At 40.0% G+C, this 26,402-nt stretch overlaps 1 protein-coding gene across 2 annotated transcripts in view; it reads left to right on the forward strand.

The window, feature by feature from the left end:
- Nucleotides 1-26,402, forward strand: part of LOC126291900 (uncharacterized) — a 388,268-nt gene that overhangs the window by 312,213 nt on the left and 49,653 nt on the right. For both annotated transcript variants that reach the window (XM_049985628.1, XM_049985629.1), the window contains exons 7-9: nt 2,634-3,437; nt 16,561-18,086; nt 24,149-24,325. In XM_049985628.1, coding sequence (XP_049841585.1) covers nt 2,634-3,437; nt 16,561-18,086; nt 24,149-24,325 — 2,507 coding nt within the window. The remainder of the gene's footprint in view (nt 1-2,633; nt 3,438-16,560; nt 18,087-24,148; nt 24,326-26,402) is intronic.

Below are 26,402 nucleotides of genomic sequence, written 5' to 3' on the forward strand. Positions count from 1 at the left end.
TTTGCCCTTGTGTTTCATGTTCCAACATAAAGTCACCATCACATCTGAACACCCGACATATCTGATTATTGAACGATTCGACCAGTGTGCCGAATGGAGACCCACACTGCTGCCTGTCAGCAGCTGATAATACTGCCTCACAAAAGTATGTAGCTTCTCAAAATGTCCTTCACAGTGACCGCTCAACATCTGAAATTTTTCACACCTCTTATATACCCTCCCATGCTCTGTAACAACACTCAACAGAAAAACAGTACCCAATCTGATGGCTTTCTGATTCTCATAGAGAATTGCAGCTCTTATCAATTACATATTGACCAATGATGCGCACACTATCAAAAGTATCCAAACACCCCCCAAAACACATGTTTTTCACATTAGGTTCATTGTGCTGCCACATACTGCCAGGTACTCCATATCAGTGACCTCAATAGTCATTATATGTGAGAGAGCAGACTTTGACTGTGGTTAGGTGATTGGGTGTCACTTGTGTAATATGTCTGTACCCAAAATTTCCACACTCCTAAACATCCTTAGATCCACTGGTTCCAATGTGATAGTGAAGTGGAAACATGAAGGGACACGTACAGCACAAAAGTGCACAGGTCGACCTCGTCTGTTGACCGGTAGAGACAGTTGAAGAGGATTGTAATGTGTAATAGACAGACATCTATCTGCACCACCACACAGGATTTCCAAACTGCATAAGGATCACTGTAAGTACTATGTCAGTTAGGCGGGAGGTGAGAAAACTTGGATTTTGTGGTCGAGCAGCTGCTCATAAGCCACACATCACACCGGTAAATGGCAAATGATGCCTCACTTGGTGTAAAGAGCGTAAACATTGGACAATTGAAAAGTGGAAAAATGTTGTGTGCAGTGATGAATCACGGTACACAATGTGGTGATCTGTTGGCAGGGTGTGGGTATGGCGAATGTCCGATAAATGTCATCTGCCAGCGTCTGCAGTGCCAACAGTAAAATTCAGAGGTGGTAGTGTTATGGTGTGGTTGTGTTTTTCATGGAGGAGGCTTTCACCTCTTGTTTTTCCTGGCACTATCACAGCACAGGACTACTTTGATGTTTTAAGCACCTTCTTGTTTCCCACTGTTAATAAAATTATAGGTAAAAAGATGAAGAAGCAAGCCAGGTCCCCGCTGTCCCCAATGAAAAAGAAAAACAAACTGGAAAAGAAATAGTGCAAATTACCTTTCATACGGAAAACATCAAATAGCATAAGTAACATATTGAAGGCAAAGGATTTCTCTGTCCCACAGACAATAGGTACATTCTTGTTCAATGCAAAAGACAAACAACCAGATATCACAAAAAGTGGGGTTTATAAAATCACATGCTTTGAGTATCAGTCTTGCTACATTGGACAGATGGGGAGGTCAATCAGTACCAGGCTTAACGAACACCTCAGAAGCTGGAGATTGAAGAAGCCTGAGTCAGCATTTGCAGAACATTGCCTGAACAATAACCACAAATGCACAATACATATACAAGTCCTACACACAGAGCAAAAGGGGGCCAACCTCAACCAATAAGAAATCTTAGAAATTGAAAGACAGATGGGCATATCCCCACACCTATTATTAAATGAGCGAACCCAGTTCAGTTATTCACCTCTTTTAGATGAGATCACAGCCCCATGATAGAAGCAAAACTTTGGGCTCCAGTCCATCATAGTTCGAGAGTTCCAGGCTGATGCATAACTTTAGTCTGGTCATTGTTGTGTAATAGTTGAATGTATAATAATGTGTGCAATTTGTTAAAGAATGGTCATTGACATTATTGCACATTAAGCTATGGATCGATAACTTAAGAAGTTGAGATGATTATCTTTGCCTGGTCATTATGTTTATCTGTGTATTATCATCTTTGGAAATCAGTAATGTACTTGAAAATTGGCTTATAACCTGAAACCTAGGTTGTGAAATAATGCTAATAATAAAATTGTGAAACAAGGCCAAAAACAGTGTTTGCTTAGTTAATAAAATTAAATTTTAATGGGCAATAGTTAAAAGAAAAAGTGGAAGATCACTTGAGGAATATGAAAACTTTTTACTAAAGAAAACAGCCAAATACAAACAACAATAGTTAGGTAACCAATAGATTAATCACTTTCTGAAAATAGAGCAGAAGATTGGCATGGACAGTTCTCGGAGTAAGGCAATAGAATACATGCAAGAAGCCTTGTCAATGTAACAGACATACAGCCAAATCAGCTACCCCATCCTCTGCCAATGAAATTAAGAATGTACTTAAACCCGTCTAAAGCAAAAATTCTCAAAAATTGGATAATATTTCAAGTACATTTCTAAAACATTTTTCTTCACCTGTATGCATTGTATGAAATACACCATTACCATTTCTACCTCTGTTTATAAGTGGTTCTGACAATTCTCTGTACTATACCTCTTACATGTCTAAACCTCCTCATCTTCCTTCTCTACTCTGAGCTATTTGTAAAGCAAGCTGCAGAACCAAAATTTACAAATTCATCTTTTTGACTCTTCTATGCTGCTTCAAATTTATGCAGCTGATAAACATTTATCTGACTGAGCATAAGTCACATTTATCTTTAAGAATATTTTTCAGTTTTTTGTGATAGCTCTGTAATGTTGCAGATGGTAGTGCCCAATCAGCACTGGAGAAGAGGAAGCTCCACTTGGAAACACTGCACAATGTGGCCACACTCAGGAGCTCCACATCCTGGATGAAACAGAACAAAAGGCCACTCAAGACAAAGATATCCCATCAGACAACTACAAGAAGACCAAACCCTAAAGATGGGGCACATGACGAGCACAGAGACACTGGCTCCGAGTCAGTACCTCCTGCTTTCAACACTGGCAGGTCTAGTCCTGTGCGAGACCAGGGACAAGTTCAGGACAGTGAGGCACATGACAGAGAACACAGTCACTTGTATGGTGCAAATGGTGTTTCTGCAGAAAGAGGCCTGTCAGCAAGTTCCAAGAATATAAGGACTGGTGACTTGGGTACCAGATATAATGGTAATGTAGGTAAGCCACAGTTCACAGATATACTGGGACCAACAGTAGTAGTGGCAATGAAAACAGCACAAGAAACTGAGGCAGCAGATATGTTTCACATAAACAGAGTCCTATCTGAGTCTCAAGTGACTACTGAACTTCCTCTTCAAGCTACTGACCTACCTACAACAAAAGTATCTGGAGTCGGATCAGCAAAACGGAGTCATCAGCCACAGGACGAATTACATCAGACACAAGACGAATTACATCAGAGCACTCAAACATCGGCCTCTGTTGGAAATACAGTATTCGGAATTTACTCGAGGCAAAACAAGCGCCGGAGCTGCGTCCCAATGTGCAGGAACGGAGGAACGTGCAATACTGCAGCTGGAGCATGTACCTGCCTGGCAGGCTTCCGTGGCCGCTACTGCCAGCTGGGTAAGTCACTGAAAGTGAAATCTTCTGGGTGATTAAACTGTGTCACTTTCCTCAACAACTTGATGGTTCATATTTTAAATTCTTTGTTGGAATCTGCTTCAGGAGTCTTCTGGTGTCTGAATGCTGTGATTTTTAAATTTTATAGCTCCCAAATCCAGACACTCAAGGACGCGACAGAAACTGAAATTGGAGGAGGGGTTAGCAGTGCAAAAGCAAATACGTTAAACTCAATTTCAAAATGTTCCTTTATAAAACAAAATCCAGGAGCATTGTCCCAATTTAATTCTTAGTTCAAAGATGAGTGATCTAGATATGGGTGTTCAGAAACAGTTAAAATTAGCAAAACTGAAAAGCTCCAGTGCCAGGCAAAATCCCTGTCAGATTTTATACTGATTTTCAACTGATACAGCCCCTCTTCTAACTATAATGTTCCATAGTTTCCTCAAATAAAGAATTATACCCATTAGTAGATCTTTATTCGCACGAAGTAATGGCCGCTGTCGACAGGGGATCTCAAGTTGATTCCTTATTTCTAGATTTCCGGAAAGCTTTTGACACCGTTCCTCATAAGCGACTTCTAATCAAGCTGCGGAGCTATGGGGTATCGTCTCAGTTGTGCAACTGGATTCATGATTTCCTATCAGGAAGGTCGCAGTTCATAGTAATAGACGGCAAATCATCGAGTAAACCTGAAGTGATATCAGGTGTTCCCCAGGGAAGCATCCTGGGACCTCTTCTGTTCCTGATCTATATAAATGACCTGGGTGACAATCTGAGCAGTTCTCTTAGACTGTTCGCAGATGATGCTGTAATTTACCATCTAGTAAGGTCATCCGAAGACTAGTATCAGTTGCAAAGCGATTTAGAAAAGATTGCTGTATGGTGTGTCAGGTGGCAGTTGACGCTAAATAACGAAAAGTGTGAGATGATCCACATGAGTTCCAAAAGAAATCCGTTGGAATTCGATTACTCGATAAATAGTACAATTCTCAAGGCTGTCAATTCAACTAAGTACCTGGGTGTTAAAATTACGAACAACTTCAGTTGGAAGAACGACATAGATAATATTGTGGGGAAGGCGAGCCAAAGGTTGCGTTTCATTGGCAGGACACTTAGAAGATGCAACAAGTCCACTAAAGAGACAGCTTACACTACACTCATTCGTCCTCTGTTAGAATATCACTGCACGGTGTGGGATCCTTACCAGGTGGGATTGACGGAGGACATCGAAAGGGTGCAAAAAAGGGCAGCTCGTTTTGTATTATAACGTTATAGGGGAGAGAGTGTGACAGATATGATACACGAGTTGGGATGGAAGTCATTACAGCATAGACGTTTTTCGTCGCGGCGAGACCTTTTTACGAAATTTCAGTCACCAACTTTCTCTTCCGAATGCGAAAATATTTTGTTGAGCCCAACCTACATAGGTAGGAATGATCATCAAAATAAAATAAGAGAAATCAGAGCTCGAACAGAAAGGTTTAGGTGTTCGTTTTTCCCGCTCGCTGTTCGGGAGTGGAATAGTAGAGAGATAGTATGATTGTGGTTCGATGAACCCTCTGCCAAGCACTTAAATGTGAATTGCAGAGTAGTCATGTAGATGTAGATGTAGATGTAGTTGGAAGAAATGACAGGTCACACAGGTGTATAAGAAAGGTAACACAATTGATCCACAAAACTGTTCTCCAATGTTCTTGACAACCATTATATGTCGAATGCTAGAACATAGTCTGAGCTGAAACATAATTATGCATCTTAAACAGGATGACCTCCATGGCAATCAGTGCAGATACCCAAAACAAGTTGTGTGAAACCTAACTTCCCCATAACACCCTGAATGTATATAATGAGGCAGTCAGATAGATGCAGCTATGCATCACACAAGTAGTCAATCGCGACTTCTGAGAAGCATTTGAGCTATGCTTATTATAAAGTACATGATTATATGGAGTGTCACTGAAATTTGTGACAAAACTGAGGATAGCATGGAAGGGATGACACAGCATGTTATAGTGGATGGCTAGTCATGGATGGATGTAGACGTAACCTCAGATGTACCCCAGGAAAGTGTGTTGGGACCCTTGCTGTTCACCTTGTATATTAATGATGTTGCAGACAGTATTGATAGCAACCTTAGACTTTTTGCAGATGATGCAGTTTTCTATAATGAAATATTACCTGAATATAGCTGCACTAATATTCAGTCAAATTTTGATAAGCTTTTAAAGTGGTGCAGAGATTGGCAATTTGATTTAAGTATACAGAGCTGTAAAGTTCTACACTGCACAAAAGGGAAAAATATATTCTACAAGAGTCATTTCAAAAGTTCTGCACACTGTAAGATAAAATTGAAGAAAATAATTTATTTTACAAAATACCTTTAGAAACCTTCAACATAATGTCCATTCTTGCTTATGACAGCTTCACAATTTTTTGGCAACTTCTGTATTTTGTATTTGGCTTCATTGTTGAGTTACTCAGGTTACCTCACTGAAAGCTTCATCAATTGTTTGAAAACGTTTTCCACAGTGCTGTTCCTTCAATTTGGGAAACAAATTTAAGTCTGATGAGCTCATATCAGGACTGTATAGTTATAGTGGGTGAAGAAATATTTCCCACCCATATTTTTCAAATGTTTCTCTCACTGGCAGGGCAGTATGCAGTCATGCATTATTGTGCAAACGGGAACACGAGCTTCAAACATGTCAGGGCTTCTTCAATGAATTTTTGGATGCATAACATTTTGCAGAATCAATTTGTAGCATGCACCTGTTACTGATGGTCCTTGGGTAGTATGTATGTAGCTATGACTCCATTCATGTCAAACACAAAGATCACCATCAGTTTCACTTTTGACTGTTGGCATCAGAATTTTTTCAGGTTTGTAGAATTAGAACTTTACCTTTGTGATAACTGAGACTTCAATTCTGGCTCAAAATCTCATTTCCAGGTTTCATCAAGTGCAACAATCCTTTTCAGAAACTATTCTCCTTCTGTTTTATAACAATGAAGCAATTCTGTGATTCTTCTGTGATCTGCTATCTGCTCTCCATTCAGATCATGCAGAACCCATCTGGCAGCAACTCTTCTCATCTTTAACTTCTTGCTTATTGTTCTGTAAATTTAAGTGACAGACATTCTGGCCTCATAGGCAACTTCCTCACATGTTTTTTTTTTTAATCCTGTCTCAAGCCATTATCAATAACATGAGAGGTGTAGTCTTTTGCAATTTTGTCCTCAGTGCTTACTGGACTTTCAAAGAAATGAGTAGAGCACCATGAAACTGTGCTGCAATCCACTACACTACAGTAGATCCTACACACCTCTCTCAAAGTGTTGTAAATCTCCATTGGATTCTTTCCATGTAGGATTCAGTTATGATGTAGGAAGGTGGTCACTATGTGTAATCCAAACTGGCTTGGTTTCAGCCTCCATTTTAAAACTGAATTACTCATGATGCAGTCACATGAACCAGCAAACACACATAAGACCATCACGCCCAAAGTCTCACTCACAGTGACACAAATTTCAACTTGTTCATTTCACTGTAATGATTGCACATGAACAGTGCGTAGGAATTTTGAAATGGCCCTTGTATGACTACAGAATGAATGTCACAGTTATAACCTGTCAACTTATAAAAGTACTTGGGTGTAACACTTTGTAGGGACTTGGAATGTTCACATTGGCACTGTCACAGGTAAAGCAGGTGGTAGACTTCAGCTTACTGGCAGAATACTAGGGAAATGCAATCAATCTACAATGGGAATTGGTTACAAAACACTTGTGTGACCCATCCTAAAATATTGCACAAATGTTTGAAGCCCAAATGAGATAGGAATTACAGGGGATATTGAACATATACAGAGAAGGGCAGCGTGAATGGTCACAGGTTTGTTTGGCCCATGGAAAAGTGTCTCAGGGATGCTAAAGAAACTGAACAGTCAGATGCTTGAAGATAGATGCTATTTTAGGAAATGCTACTTGTGAAGTTTCAAGAGCCAGCTTTAGATAGTGGATCTAGGAATATACAACAAGCTCCTACATTTCACTCCTGTAGGGATCGTGAGGGCAAGATTAGACTAGTTACAGCATGCACAGACATTTAAACAATCATTCTTCCTGCACACCATAAGTGAATGGAACAGGAAAAAGCCATAATAACTGGTACAATATGAGATACCCTCAGCCATGTAGTTCAGTTTATGGCTGTTGATGTAGATGTATAATTATGACACTGACTTTTTTTAAACTGTATACTTTTTCAGTGGACTTGATAAGACCCTTTGGTGAGGACTTCAGTGACATTACATTGTGGGGTTTCATCAAATACTAACAGGATAACAGCAATGCAAACCATTGTTTCATCAGCAGGAGAAGAAATCCCTGAAATGTCTGTCCTACTGCACCTCTAAGCAAACACATAACTCAGATGCAGCTCATGAGTTGACCTGAACACTTCAGTTTGTGCCTTAGATTGTAATTATCAGACAACATGTTCTTAAAGGTGTTCAGACATTCATAATGTGTACAACAGTAAAGAAAGTGCATATGCTTTTTGTTTATGCCAAATGTTGCCAGACTGTTAGAGCAGTGGTGAGGTTGTAAGCTGAAAGATATCCTGATCTTGCCAAGACCTCACATTCTTTCTTTGCAGATACTATTAAAAATGTCAAAGAATTGGAAGTTTGGAGGATGAAATACGCCAACAAAAAAGAACATCAGCTGATGAGAAAAATGCAACTAATATTTCAGCTACAGTAATCAACAAAGGGAGCTTGAATGTGTGAGTGGTATAAGCCACTCACACATATAAGTGCTTTTCGTGTCTACAACATTCCAGTGCATTTCATACTTTTCACAATCTGCTTCAGCAACAGATTCATGGCAATGTCTTTTCAAAGCAGTCACAGTATCTACAAAAACAGCAAATTGGTGCAGAGTTTCTATGGAAGATTTTGTTTATGGATGAAGCATTTTTTGAAAACCGTAGGCAAATCTGTCTTCGATCAGTTGATATCCACATTGACCAGGAGAAGTGGATATACATCAACCTTGTTCTGTCAATGAGTGGTGGAGGCTTTTTGAAAATTGCATCATTGGTCTTTGTTTTATTTATAGAACTATAAATAGGCACTAGTGTCTTCCTAACAATATACTGCCACACTTATTGGAAGACACCCCACAGAGCACATGGCAGACCTTATGGTTCCAACATGATGGTTATTGCATTCATTCTGCACCAACAGTTACATACCTTCTTAAGCAAATGTCTGGAGATTATTGCATCAGTCATTCATGAAATCCAAAATGGTCAGCAAGCTCACCAGACTTAATATCTCTAGATTTTTATCTGCAGGGAAAATTAAAAGGAATGATCTACTAGAAAATTTTGGTGGTCTGTGCTGCTTTAAGTCCAGATCAAATTCAACATGCATTATTGTTTGTTCATTTTATACCATAGTCTGATGGCGAAACAATGGTTTGTGGTGCTGTTATCTCTGATAGAGTTCCACAAGTGAACTAAATAAGTAGAGTAATTTTTAACACAGGTTTCTGCAGTGCTGTGTTGAGATTGTCTGGCAGACCCTGGGAAATGGAACAGCGACAACAATTTTTTGGTGTTCTTTCATTTTCTGCTGCTGGAATTGTGCAACAGAGAAGTAGACAAGATCAGGAATAATGTATGGTGAGACTTGCCCTTTTGTGCTCAGGTTAGCCAATAGTACAATATACCCTCCCAGCTTACGACTGTACGTCCTTTCTTCTCAGTCATCAGTTGAGAAGGCGTCATCACGTTTGCATGTTGACAGTTACTGCTGCATTGCTCAGTTGCTACTTCCCTCATCATGTCCACAGCCAAATTCAGTATCTCCCTCTCAGGGTGAGTGTATCAATGCCAGTGTCACACTTCATCGGTGAGCTGCTCAACTCTCTAGCATCTTCCCCCACTTCTGTCATTTGTGGACTCTATCAATTACTCACATACTGCCCAGTTCTGTGTCTGCTCACTGCTGTCTTTCTCTTCCAGTTTAACAGTTCTGACCCCACCGTGTTTCTTCTAAATGTGTGTTTTTGTAATGCCCACTTGTCCTTCGTCCTTGTCTTGGCTGATTTGAGGAATTACAACACATTCCACATAAGTTGCATTCCAACACAAATCTGTAGTGCAACCATTTTGGTTACACATTTGTAATTGCAAGTTATTGTTTATCATAGAGTAATACACAGGAAACCAATGTATCATTTGTTTTGGTGAAACAAAAGTCTGATAATGAATTGCGAAAAATTCAAAACAGGTAATGGTGCTTTTTGAATACATTTGTGGCTGTTTGCAGTACACCATCAACAATTTATCTTTAAATGTCATTTTTTACTGTACAAATGTGACTTTCTGCAGCCCATTCTTCACCTGGATACGGTTTGCAATATTATTGTCCTGTTCTGTGAAGTTGTTTCTGGAGTTTCTGATCCACCCCACATTTGCAGTGTCCTCCAGCTCTCATCATATTGCTCAACATTTGTCAATCATGTTTCCTTCTGTGACCTTCATTTTTCCTTTGCCAGATTTTGTTGTGTTGTCTATTTGCCACTGCCATGCAACAGCTCTGCTTAGTTGTTGCTGGAGCCGTGGTTATTCTGCATGTTTTACTGTCCCTGATGAGATGTGTCATTAAACCAAATATCACACTTGAAAAATGTGACATGGCTCTATAGAATGGAGACACAAAATTCAAACTAAAGAAAAGGTTTCTATCAAGAAACAGCCACCGTTTTTGATGACAGTGGGCATTGCATGAAACAACTGATGAGCAGTACTTGTTTGTGTTTACTACACTGACCGGCACCAGACAAGTTTGGGAATGACTTCAGAACCAGTGGTGGCTGGCCAAGTGGCCGAGAGTTTTGGCAGTGAGTCGCTAGAGAACAACAGGTGGCCAACACGAGAGAATGATGGGCAATGGAGATGCACAGCACAATAATCTGTGACGCACATCAGCCCAAGTTCAAACAGAGGTGCGAAGGTGGTACAGAAAATCATCGAGCTCCTGGAAGGGAACTGCATTGGAGATGACCTGGAGCTCACTAGTGATGGAGAAGGCATCGAGACCAAAAACGTTGCCAGCTGAGTGACTATCAACAACAGAGTTAACAGCTGGACTACCTGTTCGTATGTAATTTTTACCGTGATCTGACTCTAGAGAGGAGTTGAACTGTCACAATAGGTGACCACTGTATGGGTGGGTGGGGTTGAAGTCAGGGACAGCGAGATGAGTATACATATGAAGGTTGATGAAAGGAATTGAAGCTTCTGTGTCCACCTGGAAGCAGACATCTTGGGTTGCAATTTTTAGGATGATAAACAACTTAGAGAAGGAAGTACCAACCTCAGAAACAACTGTCTGAAGTTCACGCACCATTCTGGGATGCATATGGGGAGGGGGGGGGGGGGGGGCAACTGTGTGGAGGTTGACAACAAACTGTGCCCATCTTTCCAACATTGGGTGCAGTGTGCCCAGAAATCCATACAGGACATAACACTGCTTGTATCAATGGAGCATGATGAGCTGTTCAGAGGTCATGGAGATGTCCAAATTTGATGAACCATGATGCCATCACTGGGAAAAAGACTTATGGGAATTCCACCCCCAACACAATGTCTGGAGTGCTGCGACCTGGGTGGAGCCATGAGGTGTTAGTTTACAGTTTGTGTGATGTCGAAAGAGAGCATGATGTTCAAAATGTCATTTAAGGAAGAGTTGTAGAGTTTTAAGGCTGCAATACAAACTTCTGGATTGGGACCCAATTACACCACAAAATTGCAGATCAGTGAATCTGCACATCAAGTTATGCAAATGGGGTTTGTTCAAGTTAAATAATAATGTCGACTCAACCATTGCAAATCCGTCACCCACGGGTGGTTCAACTGACCAGGTTGCTTGTGGTATTGATGGAATTCAGGGTGTGATGCAAGCACATGGAATCATTGTGAATAATAATTGGACACATCTTGTCAAATGTCAGCACAGCCAGATTTGAGAGTGGAGCCAACTTCTTTAGCAAGACAAAACTCTCCAGGGAAGCCCAAGAAAGGAAGGGTAATTGATGGAGAAAAACCTGAAAAGCAGCGAAGTGCTGTTTCAGCCACTGCAAATATGTGTCCCAAAACTCATATGCATCGTTACATGGTGGAAAAGCAGGTGGGTGGTCCTTCACTGGGGAAGTGACCACAGTCTGGATGGGTTGAGAACTCTGAACCTGTAAACGATCTGACAAAATTTGAAATTGTTTTTGGAATTGTTGTTGCTGCTGCTGAAACAGCTGCTAGAGTTGCTGTAGCTAAGATTGCTGCAGGAGCAGCTGTTGCTGTTGCTATTACTGTTGCTGTTTCAGGAGTTGCACAAGCTTGGCATCCACGAAATGCCACTAACCTTTTACCTCATCAAAAATTATAGTGACCAAAATTGGGCAAGTCTGGGAGGGACTTCAGAACCAGCAGTAGTTGGCCGACTGGTGTAGAGAGGTGACAGAGAGACAATGGAATAACATGACAGAACGACAGACCACACAGACAGCACAGCAGAATATTGAGGCCAAAGGGTGAGCCGACATCAAATACTAAGATGTAGTTAACTCAGAACTGACACAATAACGTGTAGCGAGATCTATACAGTTATGCAGAGAAATAACAAGTAATAGGCAAAGTGGCCATGCAGCTGGCTTTGCAAGGCAGCCATGAGCTGTGATAGGCCAGCCAGACAGACACAGTTGTGGTGACACTCAATTAGTGACCACAGCACCAGCAATTGCAGCAGTGCCACCCAACAATTACCACGGATGTCTGTACCATCTGGTGGGTATCTTCATGAACGTGTACACCAGTTAGCTGTTTCTCAATAGTTCAATTTATATTGCCTTTCATACTCTCTTTCCCTTAGTATACAGAATACATGACCATAGTCTGTAGGCCGGGATACAATATTGACTCTATCCACGCACTACAAAAAATTAAATTGCAAATACATGGCAAAATGCCAGGGAAAATGCATTTGACAATTCTTAAGAGAAAGAGACCCAACATATAAGTAGTGAGTGAAATCTTTGCTTACATCACTAGTGCACATCATTTTACATCTATCAGAAGCTATGCAATGTTGATAAGAGATGTAGGAGATGTCAAAATAACGTTGCTTGACTGTGTAACTGAACAACCTATGAAAGTTTGAAAAATGTCACGATTCACCACCAAGAATTGCTGATAAAAATTCGTTTGTTTTGGCCTACAGACTATGGTCATGTATTCTGTATACTAAGGGAAAGAGAGTATGAAAGGCATTATAAATTGAACTATCGAGAAACAGCTAACTGGTGTACACATTCATGAAGATCTCACATAATAAGATAGCACATACAGCACATACCATATTTAAACCCTTAAAAGGCAACATAAAATCAATGACATCAAACAACATAAAATCCATAACTCAGTACTGGAAATAAAAGAATGACAACAAGGTAACATAACAGACTGTGTTAATAAATATTGCAAAATACTTAGATGTAGCTTGTATTTATACAGTGTTACCTGTCATCAAGCAATATTATAAATTAAATTCTTGTTAGTACTCATAAAAATGTACCAGACACTACATTCCTTCATGTTATAGAAGGCATCTCAGGAGGAATGGTCAGTATTCAGGGATACAATGGGAATGATCATTCGATGCACAAAAAAAAAAAAAAAAGTCCAGTAGACAGGGGCTCTAAAAGCCTTACCTTCAGAGCTGTGAGCACTTCTTCATTTTCTATACTGTGAAACAAATCTCTTCTACTGGAAGCTCTCTGTTCTCCATATTTTGAGAGTGGTAGTATGGACCAAAACAAGAAAAAGCATCCAGTAAACATGGCCTCTAAAGTGTATACTTCAAGAGCTTTGAGCACTTCATCTTCACTACTGTGAAACGCGTCTCTTCAACTGAACGAGTGGTAAACTATGCATTTTAGAGCCAGCATTTACTAAACTTTTTCATTTCGAATGATTGTTCCTGTTATATCTCTCAATATGGGTCATTCTTTCTGGAACATCGTGTGTTAACAATGAGCTTACAACATTATGAGCAGATGCACTTTACATACTTCCAACTTCACAGCTGATTACTGTTTGCAAGATGAAGCAAAGATGGTCCAGAGGTTTCCATACATTAATAGCTACTATATGATTCCAGTGACTAATATCTCTATGATTATACATGCTGTGTGTCACATATTACTATGAGCATATGTGACTGTCACAAGAGTTTCATGTTCCATTTGTTGTATGCAACAACACATTGTATGTGTTACAAGAACATTAGCATTTACACTAGTAAAAAGTAAATGAGTAATGACTTATAGTTCTACATTTATATCTGTGTGAAATAAGCTACAGCTATGATTAGTATGTGTATTATTTTTATTTTTTGTGATCTTGTTGTTTGAAATTGCTTTTGTGGTGTATAACACACAAATTATTTAAGACAAAATGTTGCTGCTACAGTATAATTTCAGTTTTTGTTTATAAAAAACTCTTTTTCCTCTGAGATGTAATATAGGCAGCTGGCCATTAAAATTTGCAACACTGGGGAGGACAGTAACTAACAGAATTTTATGTATTGGGTGTATAGAGTATAGTAAGAAGAACATATTATTAAATTTGCAGCTGACTTATGAGAATAGAGGGTGTAAACATTAACACACAGAGCTGCCTCCTCTGTCAACAACAACAGCTGTAATGCAGCTGGGTGTCAAGTCACAGCTTGGAGAAAAGATACAAGTTTGTTATTCCACAGTTCTTCAGCTCTATTCAAGAGTTCATCAGTGGGAGTGGCTAGGAAGTGTCGGCATGCCAGTCTTTTGGCATCTTGTGACAGGATGTTTTGAGTATGTGCGGGATCTGTAGAAAGTGGTGGCCAGGGAAACGGTTGAATGCCCTCTGTGTTGAGGCAGTTCGTGACAGAAAGGGGAATGTGCAGTCTTGCATTATCTTACTGAAGGTATCTCACAGTCACTAGGAAGGTAGGACATGACCACTGGCCTTGACACATCACAGATGTGATTACTACTGTCCAAGTTACCAGCTGTGTGAACCAGAGAACATGTTGTGTACCTAATGGCACCCCAAATAAACCCACCTTCATGATGGCGACGAACGCAGTTTATTCTCCTTGGAGCCTCCTCACACAGATACATCTGTCATGACAGGATAATGGGACTGTAACTTTTATGAAAAGACAGTGTGGTGCCATTTCTGTGTCCTGTGTTATCACTGGCCCTACTGTAGCACACCTCTCTCTGCTGTTATGTCGAGGAAAGCCGCAACAGTGGTAGCTACACTGTCAATCTGTGGTGTTCCAGAAAGTGTACACTGTCCGTGTGTGTGTGTGTGTGTGTGTGTGTGTGTAAATAGCTGGATGTTGGCACATGCCTCAGAACCCAGGAGAGAAATATGTGAAGTAGCAAGGCAGAAGGGTTGCATGTAGAAGAGAATGTGACACCCACCAGTAGCCGAGCTAGACACAGCTGAATGCTGGCAGATGGGACACACACGAGGATGAAATCAAGACAACCTTTGTAAACAACAAAGTGCAAATCAGAAATGTTTGCCACAATGATGTTGGCAGGCTGAGAGTAAAGAGAGATACAATCCAAATCTCGACCAGAGAGAAAGATCAAGTACCAGGTGAGGTTGTTATCTGATAGCACACGGTACAGCGATCATGGTAACTGATAATATCAGATGCAGAACTGATAACCATTCATTGGGCTGCCGTATTTATATCTTGCTGATTCAAGGCATTATGTTGTGGGATGGTAGTTCTGCAAGTGTTCAGTACTGAGGAAATAGGATATTTTTTGTTTTGTTTTGCCCATATTAGATGCACGAATGTGTAGTGTCTATTCTCCTGGACATGTCGAAAAGGACATATATCGTGCATAATCTGCAGCTGGGATACATTATCTGTAAACTGAAGGTGGAGATGTGGAGAAAGGAAAGGAAAAAGAGAGGATTACTGATTTCAGCTACTTTGGGACAGTTGCATTGATATACAATTTTAACTGCAGTGGTTACTGGTTTTAAGCTGACATACCAGTTCTCAAACCACACACCTTGTTATTAGCCCTAAGTAGTTATACAATATGGTGGCAAAAGGCACAAATAGCTTATGCACAGAAAGTTAAACAGTAGGCAACAAATACTCTCATTGACATTAGCCCTTTTATCGACTGTTTAACCTGACTGACACAACCGGTAATGTGCAACACTAGACACAAAGGCCAGTGTCTATGAGAATACTTGTTTCCCACAGCTTAACTTTCAGTGCAGAAGCTACTCTTGTCTTTCAGCACCATATCTTATGACTAGTTATGGTTAAACACAAGGTGTATGATTTGAGAATGGGTGTGACAGCCTGAAACCGGTAAACACTGCAGCAAAATACTGTATATCAACGCAACTAAGAGGGACAAAATTTAAAAAATATCCAGTTTCCTTCATATTTATATCAGCTGTGAGGAACACCATGGCTATTGTATTCACGACACAAGTCAAGTAGCGTGCTCGTGCTTCAAGGGCAGCACTGTGGTGAGACTGTGCTCTCAAACAGCCATCTTGGTCCAGTACTTCTGGTGGAACCAGGTACCAGACAGACCATCCCATTTCCCTGCTTAAGATATGTGTTGTGACTGTATGATCCTGAACAGATGGAGAAAAAAGATCTCTCTCCCTTAAGGGGCCAATCATATCTGGCAGATGTGATCCTCCAGGGCTTTGGGAAGTTTTCCATGATTTCCCTAAATTGCTGGGGTGGTTCCTTTGAAAGGTCATGACCAATTTCCTTCCTCATCCTTCCTTAATCCTATGGGACCAATGACCTCAGTGTTTCGTCCCCTCCCCCAAACCAACCAGTCAACTCTTACATACTTTGTGCCATTGTAGTGAAATATTAGAAATATTAGTCATTTTCATCCCCAAGCACAAAGGTCACTTTGTGCCAGATTAGCATTTGTTACACGCCGCTCTCACAGTGTTGGTAGGTCTGATGGCCAGCAGTGTAGGTAACTAAAAGACCTTTATTGCCCACAGATCGCAATGAGTGTATAGAGGAAGATAGACCGTGTGGCAGCCACCTGTGTGTGAATGCGTGGGGCTCATACCGGTGTCTCTGCCCTGCCGGCTACCGCACTTCGGCAAGTGGGACGTCGTGCATCCAGGAAAATGCCTGGCGCGATCTCCATGTCGCGAACATGGTCATAGAGGATCGGCAGCCGACCCCTCTGCCACCGCCTTCTGCTGAAAATGTAACAATTCTGCAACATTTCAGCATTGCAACTGAAAGAGAAAAAAGTGTAACTGAGGTGACCACTGTCAGTCCTAAACTGGGCACTCGGGAATGGCCACTGGAAGAATTGGTGAAGAATGGAAGTGTAAGCTCAGAAAACATTGCAGATGGAAATATCTCCAGCAGTAATTTAAAAATATATGGGCCCTCTCCAGCTATTTTGCAGAACAACACTGACAAGTATTCGAGTATACTATCAGAAATGCTCACCTACAGTTTTGCACTATACACCAATCCTGGCTCAAGGGCCACGACATTTGCCACTACTTCAGCAGTTACAGAAGGAGCTGTTGGTAGCAATTCATCCAGCAGCAGCAGTCAAGCAAAGAAGCCCACAAAAACAACGCCATTAGATGATGTTTCTCAAGCAGTCACTTATACTGTTGCTGTTGTGCCTAAACTTTATGAGCATAGATTTTCAAATGTTTCTTCCGTGGGGTTAGTCAAAAACATGAAGAATGCTAGAGAGTCTGTTCAAGAATATGTATCTGGAGAGTACACACAGTCTAACAAATTGAACACAAATGTGCACAATTCAGTACCTTTGATAAATAGTGCTTCTAACGAATTGTCAGAAAGCTTGGATGCTTCTACACTAATGGAACATTCAACTACAAAGAATCTTAGTGACCCAGAGATAAAAGTTAATGTATCACACACGGGTAGAAATAGCAGTTCATCAGTTACATCTAATGTTTATGACACTCAGTCCGGTTATGAGCCTAAATCGATAACAAGTGATGACAGAAATTTAAATGCCAAGGAAAATAATGCTGTGAACAAAACCACTATTCAGAGTGACAAGCCTGGGGAACACAATTTGACTGAAAAAGATTCAGCAGGCAGTCTACAACAACCTGCAGTTTCTTATGTGGCAGAGAACAGCATAAACACCTCAGATATCGGGACAGCCTCGAGTACATCCGGACAAAGTATTCTACACACAGATCATAAATTGGTCGAGCACAGTGGAGCGGATATGTTATGTACCACGTTACCTTCAACTGACAGTGAAGCTCAAGATTTCACCGCACTGCCAACAGTCACACAAAAAATGGAACTTGTGAGAGAAGAACAAGATACACTGGAATTAAAAATTGAGACACAGCATATTCAGAAGCCAGATGAAACAAAATTCAAATCCATAAAGATGAAGAAAGTCAGGTCCAGTGTGGAGAAAATGAATAAACAAACAAAAAGCCAAGAAGAGAGAAGTGGAGAGATGGGAAGAGGGCGCATGGCAGCTTCAAGACCGCCCGAGAGTAGAATGGTAAGTCACATTATAATTACTCCTTCTGTGTTGTCTTTTGAACTTAAACATGTGGAAAATGAAGCTTCCTGAAGTTTCATTATAGTGCCCACTCCACTGCAAAGTGAGATACTCATTCTCAAAAGATTTCCTAGGTATCGGATTGTCCATTGTTTCTTAAACTGTGTTCCATTAATTCTGGCATTCCATATAGATCACTGAAGTGTTCCATGAAGTGACATTCCTTTCTCGCAACGTTCAGGAAAATAACTTAAAAAACAATAAAAATCAGCACCTCTACAAAATTAAAGAAAGAGTGTGGCAACTAGATATTAATTTGGATAGTGAGTATGAATGTGACACTGACAGTAGATACAGCTGTATTTGTGTGAGAGCAAACAGCGACCTTGCATATGGCAAACTCAATGGGGAATGACTCCACAAGGCATGATTGTAGTAGGCCACAGTTCTCTCTCACAGTGCACCTTTATCCACTGCCATCCTCATAAAGGTGAACCACATTGTGATTTGTAACCAACTTGCTTGCCAAAAGCTGCTTTAAAGCCATACTGTAGAAACAAACCAGGGATTCCACAATAAAAGTGGCATTAAAAAGGGTTGCACATATGGAAAAGATTAAGAAATGTTGGGCTAGTCCATTATCCATCATATTTTTCCCAGGACTGTAAGGTGGACTTCTGTAAAGCTGGGCAGAAGAGAAGAGAGAAACTACAAGACTAAGACAAGAGTGTGGCTTGTGACACATCTCTAGATGCCTCAGCCAGTAGAACATTGCCTGCTAAAGCAAAGCCAGTATCAAGTCCTTGGCCAACATACAGTTTGAACCTGTCAAAAGATTTTCTTGGATTTTTAAATTTTTCCAGGCTAGATCAATGGTACATAGCTTCTTTGCCCACACTGTGCTCCATGTTAATGAACTACCATATTTTTTGAATCATGAGTCAGAATTTGCCTTTTTCTGCATACAAAATTCTTAAGTTAAGCACAAAAACATCAACAGGGAATATATTAAATAATGTTATTTGTTAAAATTACTAATCAGTTTTGCACTTATTTACTTTCTTCAAAATATGAAAAAAAATAAAGAGAGAAAAACTTTACACAGTTCATCTGAGTTCTTACAGTCAAAAGCACCCCATCTGTTACTAACATAATGTACCACAAAATGAATAATAAATAGAGCAGAAAGTTCAAAGTTCTTGGGTATGCACATACATGAAAACTTAAACTGAGGAAACCATATAGTAGCTTATATCTGCTACAACATTTAGTTTAGCTACTTTTGCCATATGAATAATTATCAACTTTGTGAGCTTAAAAATCAGTAATTAACATATTTACCATGTTTTATTAAATGGGATAACATACTGGGATAAATCATCAATTAAGCAAAAAAGATTCATCACACAAATGAAAGTAATAGGAATTATGTGTACAGTTTACTTATGTACTTCATGCATACTCCTAATTAAGCAATTGAGAATATTAACTACGTGCTCAGAGTGTAATTATTACCTGATGAAGTTTGTTGTCAACAATCTAGTTTAGCCACAGACAGTGGTGAACTACTTGGATGTAAAAGTGACTTTATTTGTTTGAAGTGAAAATTGAAACTCATAACTGTACTTCATAAAATAAAAAAAAATTTTAATTTTCTTTATATTGGTTGGAATTCCCAATTTCTTACATTTGTCTATCTGGGAACTTGGTTGAATATCTGTGCACCCAAACACAGAACTCCATTCTCAATGCTAAAGAAGGGAGACAAAGCCTGAACAAAAAATAATTTGTTGATTTACAGATCACAACACACAAATTAATTAATTAAGTAAGTAATTAATGTTCTATTACTAGTAGTAGAGTATGTAATTTGTCAAACAATGGAAAATCCAGTGTGGAATGTAACAATATCCTTTTCATAGTAAGTAATTTGTCCTATTTATGCTGCCAGTTTCACAGGGAATACCTTATACACTTGGCACTCTGTCACCTACATCATCTTTAACAAGATGTAACATATCTGAAATCTTCTGAGTGGGACAGAATACCAATTTCAACTCATGCCTCTGGAATAAGTATACTATTTTGCTAACAGTCATGCACTATAAATGTAATGCTGTCACTTTGGCCAAAGAAAAAACATATTGGGATTTTGTTGTAAAAGAGCAAGCTGATATTTCATTACAGCACAATAACAATTGGTATAAGCACATCAGGACACAATTTGGACTTTGAGCAACAACAAAGAACAACATTCAGTGTCCATAGAAAAGCAGATATAGCACTTTTTAAGATGACAACAGCTCCTTGCACTATGTAGTGTCATTCAGCCCAGGTATAGGTTGAATCTACCATGCCCTATTTGACTTTTCCTTCTCGTAGCTGTGTAAATTGAGTCAACTTTTGAAAGATGCTGCACTTTTTTCTTTGTGCTTATGAGGAGGACATCCAACCACTTCAAGCAGTCCACAATTTGTGTCTCCTAAAGACAATCACAGGAAGAACGGTGGTAAGATTGTGAATTAGGACACAACTGACAAACCAAGAACATCATGCACAGTCAAGCACTGAAAAAGATCCTGAAAAAAACATGGATCAAGTTCCCCAAGATCCTGAAAAAAACATGGATCAAGTTCCTCCAGAATCATATGTGGATCTTCTTAATTCTGGACCACAAAGTTTAGAGGCTCTGACAACACCATCTGACAGTGGCAGGTGGACTGGCTTTATGCTATACAGAATTGTCAGAGCCATAGATCACATAGAGTTTTGTAATCCTAATCATTCATCTGTTGTAATGCAACTATCTGTGTTATAAAGATTTTTCAGTTACTTGTGTCCATCATGGAATAGCCATGTTCTCCTTGAAATATACACTGACTGGCACGAAAAATGCAACACCAAGTAAATGATGTGTAATCATTGTGTAATTATCAGTTTAATCGAAGTGAAGCACTTCAAGAAATTTTTTGAGATGGGGTATGTTATTGTTGTTTCTTTGCAAGTAAACAATGAAGTATTGATTGTTTACTGCACTAGCCTCAATTGTTGTTTCTGCCCAGCCTGGAAGACGCATCACTAAATGTGAGTAAATAATGTTTTTCTTCTCTTGTAGCGCTTATTGTTGTATAGCGAATTGTTTCCCTTTCAATCACACGAGTTTGTAGGATCTTTGTGTGATTGCCGTAATCAGCTTTCTAGAGTAAACATGCCATTAAGCCTTAAATAAACTGCAAAAGCTGTTGCTTTGGTGGAAGACGGCCGCAGCATGCATTATGTTGCAGAAGTGTTGAGGACTTATACCTTCCATGATTTCCAGAACCGCATGAAGTTACAGAGCAACTGGAGGCTTTGGAAAGAGACCAGCAATGGGCCCCAAAAGTGCAACATCTGAGATTGATGACCTCTTCTTAGAACTTCCAGGTTCTCTACAGCCATCACACCACCACTATTGAAGCACAAAATTGACTCCACCAGGTTCGAGGGCCAATGTTAGTGAGAGAACCGTTCTAAGAAGACTGGGAGAAGCTAACCTTCAGTCCAGAAGACTTTTGCTACAGGTCCAAAACTCCCCAGAGAGCATTGCACAGCTCGACTACGTTTTGGAAGGGAACATCTGGGCTGGACAGTACAACCATGGAATCAAGTGTTGTACACTGATGAGTCGCAATTTGGCATCTGATCATCTGACAGATGAGAGAGAGCCTGGAGAAGACCAGACCCTTGCACATTCTCATCCAGGATGCCTTTTGAGGGTGGTTCTGTCATAGTGTGGGTAGGAATCAATGCAATTGCAAGGATGTATTTGGTATCTGTGGAGCATGGGAGTCTTACCGCACATCAGTATGTGGAGGAAATCCTTCTGGAGCATGTTGTGCCATTCACTCCATTTATTGGTCATGATTTTAGACTAATGCATGACAATGCATGCTCACATGTTGCAAGAATTGTGCAAGGGTTCTTGGATGAAACATGGAGTCATGCTACGGGTTGCCCTGCTTGATACCCTAATTTGAGTCCTACAGAGAGCATTTAGGTCTGACTGGAGAGAAGAGCTCATCAGCATTATCCAGAGACCCTACAGGACCTACAGAATGCCCTCCTGGAAGAACGGGATACGATTCATTAACAGGACATTACCGCACTAATCAGGAGCATTCCTGAAAGGTTGAATGCAAGAGGTGGCAGGTGGCAATACACACATTTGAAGATGTGAATAGATATCTCTGAGATCGTGTCTGAGATCTATGAAGTAAAGTGTAAAGCATATAACATCAAAACAGATGTGCATTACCTTTATGAGCTTACTCAAAATTTCCCCGAAGTGTGTGTCTCTGTCTTAAATTGTTAAATTTGGTTATAATCATCTTTCTTTTTTCACTTTTGGGGACTTAGTTGGGACTGTACCACAATATTCCATCATAAGATTGTGGATTAGTGTCATAAATTTAAAATAAATTTCAGTTTTTGTAAGAAACTGAATTGTTGCATTTTTCGTGCTGGTCAGTGTAATACAAATTGTGGAGGCATAGGCATAGATTGGAGATAATGTCTTTGTTTTCTTTAATGTTTATTGGTTGCAAACAGCTTTTGTGTTGCTACTTTAAACCAGGTCTCTCACGTCCTTCAGTTGTAGAATTTTGGAACACGTATTTTGTTCGAGTATAATGACTTTTCTGGAGACTAGAAATCTACTCTGTAGGAATCAGCGTGGGTTTCAAAAAAGACGATCGTGTGAAACCCAGCTCACGCTATTCATCCACGAGACTCAGAGGGCCATAGACACAGGTTCCCAGGTAGATGCCGTGTTTCTTGACTTCCGCAAGGCATTTGATACAGTTTCCCACAGTCGTTAAATGAACAAAGTAAGAGCATATGGACTATCAGACCAATTGTGTGATTGGATTGACTGAGGAGTTCCTAGATAACAGAACGCAGCATGTCATTCTTAATGGAGAGAAGTCTTCCGAAGTAAGAGTGATTTCAGGTGTGCCGAAGGGGAATGTCATAGGACCGTTGCTATTCACAATATACATAAATGACCTGGTGGATGACATTGGAAGTTCACTGAGGCTTTTTGTGGATGATGCTGTGGTATATCGAGAGGTTGTAACAATGGAAAATTGTACTGAAATGCAGGAGGATCTGCAGCGAATTGATGCGCGGTGCATGGAATGGCAATTGAATCTCAATGTAGACAAGTGTAATGTGCTGCAAATACATAGAAAGAAAGATCCCTTATCATTTAGCTACAATATAGCAGGTCAGCAACTGGAAGCACTTAATTCCATAAATTATCTGGGAGTATGCATTAGGAGTGATCTAAAATAGAATGATCGTATAAAGTTGATCGTCAGTAAAGCAGATGCCAGACTGAGATTCATTGGAAGAATGCTAAGGAAATGCAATCCAAAAACAAAGGAAGTAGGTTACAGTATGCTTGTTTGCCCATTGCACGAATACTGCTCAGCAATGTGGGATCAGTGCCAAATGGGGTCGAAAGAAGAGAGAGAGAAGATCCAACAGAGAGCAGCGTGCTTTGTTACAGGATCATTTAGTAATTGCGAAAGAATTACGGAGATGATAGATAAACTCCAGTGGAAGACTCTGCAGGGGAGATGCTCAGTAGCTCGGTACGGGCTTTTATTGAAGTTTCGAGAACATACCTTCACCGAGGAGTCGAGCAGTATATTGCTCCCTCCTACGTATATTTTGCAAAGAGACCGTGAGGATAAAATCAAAGAGACTAGAGCCCACACAGAGGCATACTGACAATCCTTCTCTCCACAAGCAATACGAGACTGGAATAGAAGGGAGAAGCGATAGAGGTAGATGCAGATGTAGATGTGAAGTCTCAGGATTCACAAATGAATGATACCTGTGTAAATTAATGATAAAACAAATTTCATGGTAGCATAAAACAAAAGCTATCATTAATCCATTAGCACAATAAATAAGAAATTTCAGCATTTTACAACAGTAAGTATAATATTTTCCTTCATAGGCTTTAGTGAGAAATTTGTGAAGCTCGTGTTCTAAATGAAATGTTCTCATGCTTCCAGTTCCTCCTGGAGCCACTGCCAACTCTGACCCCGACCACAGCCGGTACACTGCCACCGTTGCCTACTCTCGGAGCCCCACCACAGCCTGGAGCTGACTGCTTCTTCAAGTATCGCAGGATCCCATCAGGCCAGAGCTTCTACAAGGATGCCACAAACTGCACTAGTTGCATATGTCGGGTAAGTTTTGGATGCGCCCAGTGAATCTAATGTGTGGCATCTGCAACAATTAATGGATTAATAAAGGAAAAAATGCGTAACAATTGGAGCACGAGAATAACCTGCCCATTACATAAGAAAGGCGACAAGGCAGAGTGCAGCAATTATTGTGGAATTACTCTGATAGATGCAACGTATGAGGTGTCTAGTAAGATTTTAGCATCTCGACTAGAATACAAGATGCGACTGGTACTAGGGTTTATCGTGCTGGATGGAGGAGTAATAGATTCACACTGGACTAAATATTTTAATCAAGATGTGTGATAGAGGCACTTTATGAATTTGATGAGTAACTGCATCTGTTATGTTGATAACATGTGAGCTTTCACAGCCGGCATCTTCATTAATTAAAACTTCCGGGCTAAATTGCCATGGTCCATATTTAAAACTTCTTCTCCTTCCTAAAGTTTTGTTGCCTCCTGCGGGCAACATCTTCTGAGGTGAGTCAGCGACTGGCTGCTAGTAGCTGGTGGTCCCACTTATATAGAGCGCTTAGATGGCGCCACCACTCGTCACGTGCTTTCGACTTTAAAACTATCTCTGGCTAGTGCCATCTTTCTCAATTACAGGTAATCGACTGTCACTTTGTTTGTCTTTTCTATTAAAATTGTTTCCATGCTTGTAGGTCTCTATAGCTTCTCTATAAATCCGAGTATAATAATGTGAAGTCCTAGCTATCACATTTGTCTCACTAAATTTTATTTTGTGATCACCGTCTTTTTCGTCACGTGCTTTCGACTTTAAAACTATCTCTGGCTAGTGCCATCTCTCTCAATTACAGGTAATCGACTGTCACTTTGTTTGTCTTTTCTATTAAAATTGTTTCCATGCTTGTAGGTCTCTATAGCTTCTCCATAAATCCGAGTATAATAATGTGAAGTCCTAGCTATCACATTTGTCTCACTAAATTTTATTTTGTGATCACCGTCTTTGAAAATGTGTTGCACTACAGCTGACCTGTAGATTGGGACAGATTGACAAATCAGCTGTAGCGGAACACCTCAGAAGATGTTGCCCGCAGTAGGCAATGAAACGTCGGGAAGGAGAAATAGTTTTATATATGGACAACGGCAATTTAGCCCGGAAGTTTAAATTAATGCGTCTGTTATGCATTGATTTTCTACAAGCATACAACAGCCTACATAGGAATAAAATTCTCCAAAGTATGAAGGTTTTTAAAATCCTGTTAAAATTAATGATGGCAGAAATTACAACAGTTCTATGTGGGCAGAGGGCTGCAGCTGAGAGATGTGATCCCTGCGCTACTCTTTAACTTAGCACTAGAGAAGGTAATTTGACAAATCACAAAAAAAAAAACAGGAGAAACAATACTCAACTGGCATGTCCAAGTGGTGGCATACACTGATCAAGTAGCAGTAATTGCAAGGAACATCAGAACATTGAAGGATAATTATGCTGCATTGGAAGGAACAGTGCAGAAGTTGAGACTAGGAGTGAATATAGGTAAAACAAAATACATGATAGGAGATTCTGGTGGGGATGGATGAGTGACGTGAATAAAGATAAATGGGAAAGAGTACCAAAGAGTGGAAACATGTAAAAACATTCACTTGAAAATAACAAAAGAAAATAGGACAGCAGCAGAAATCTAAAAAAGGATAGAAAGTGGAAACTGATGTTATTATCCCTTACAGAATATATTCATGTCCAGAAATGTTAGTTGGAATTCAGAAATCCAAATGTATTTGATTATATTAAGACCTACAGAAATGTATGGTTCGAAAGGGTGGGTGATTACGATGGAGGAGGAAGGCTGGCTGTTGAGATGGGAAAGGAAGATCGTAAGAAAATTATTTGGGATGGTGAGAGGCTGGAAGCTGGAAAATAAGGATAAACACAGAACTGCAGGCACTTTCTGGACAGATGAATATTGTAGTGAAAATCAAACAAGGAAAAATAAGATGGGTTGGACATGTAGAGAGAGTGTTTGATACTCAAAGTATTAGGAAAATATTTACAGGAAAGCCCAAAGAGAAAAAGAGAAGAGGCAGATCCAGGAATGTAAATAAGTAACAGT

Source organism: Schistocerca gregaria, chromosome 9 (assembly GCF_023897955.1).
Source record: "Schistocerca gregaria isolate iqSchGreg1 chromosome 9, iqSchGreg1.2, whole genome shotgun sequence".
In the NCBI taxonomy this organism is placed as follows: domain Eukaryota; kingdom Metazoa; phylum Arthropoda; class Insecta; order Orthoptera; family Acrididae; genus Schistocerca; species Schistocerca gregaria.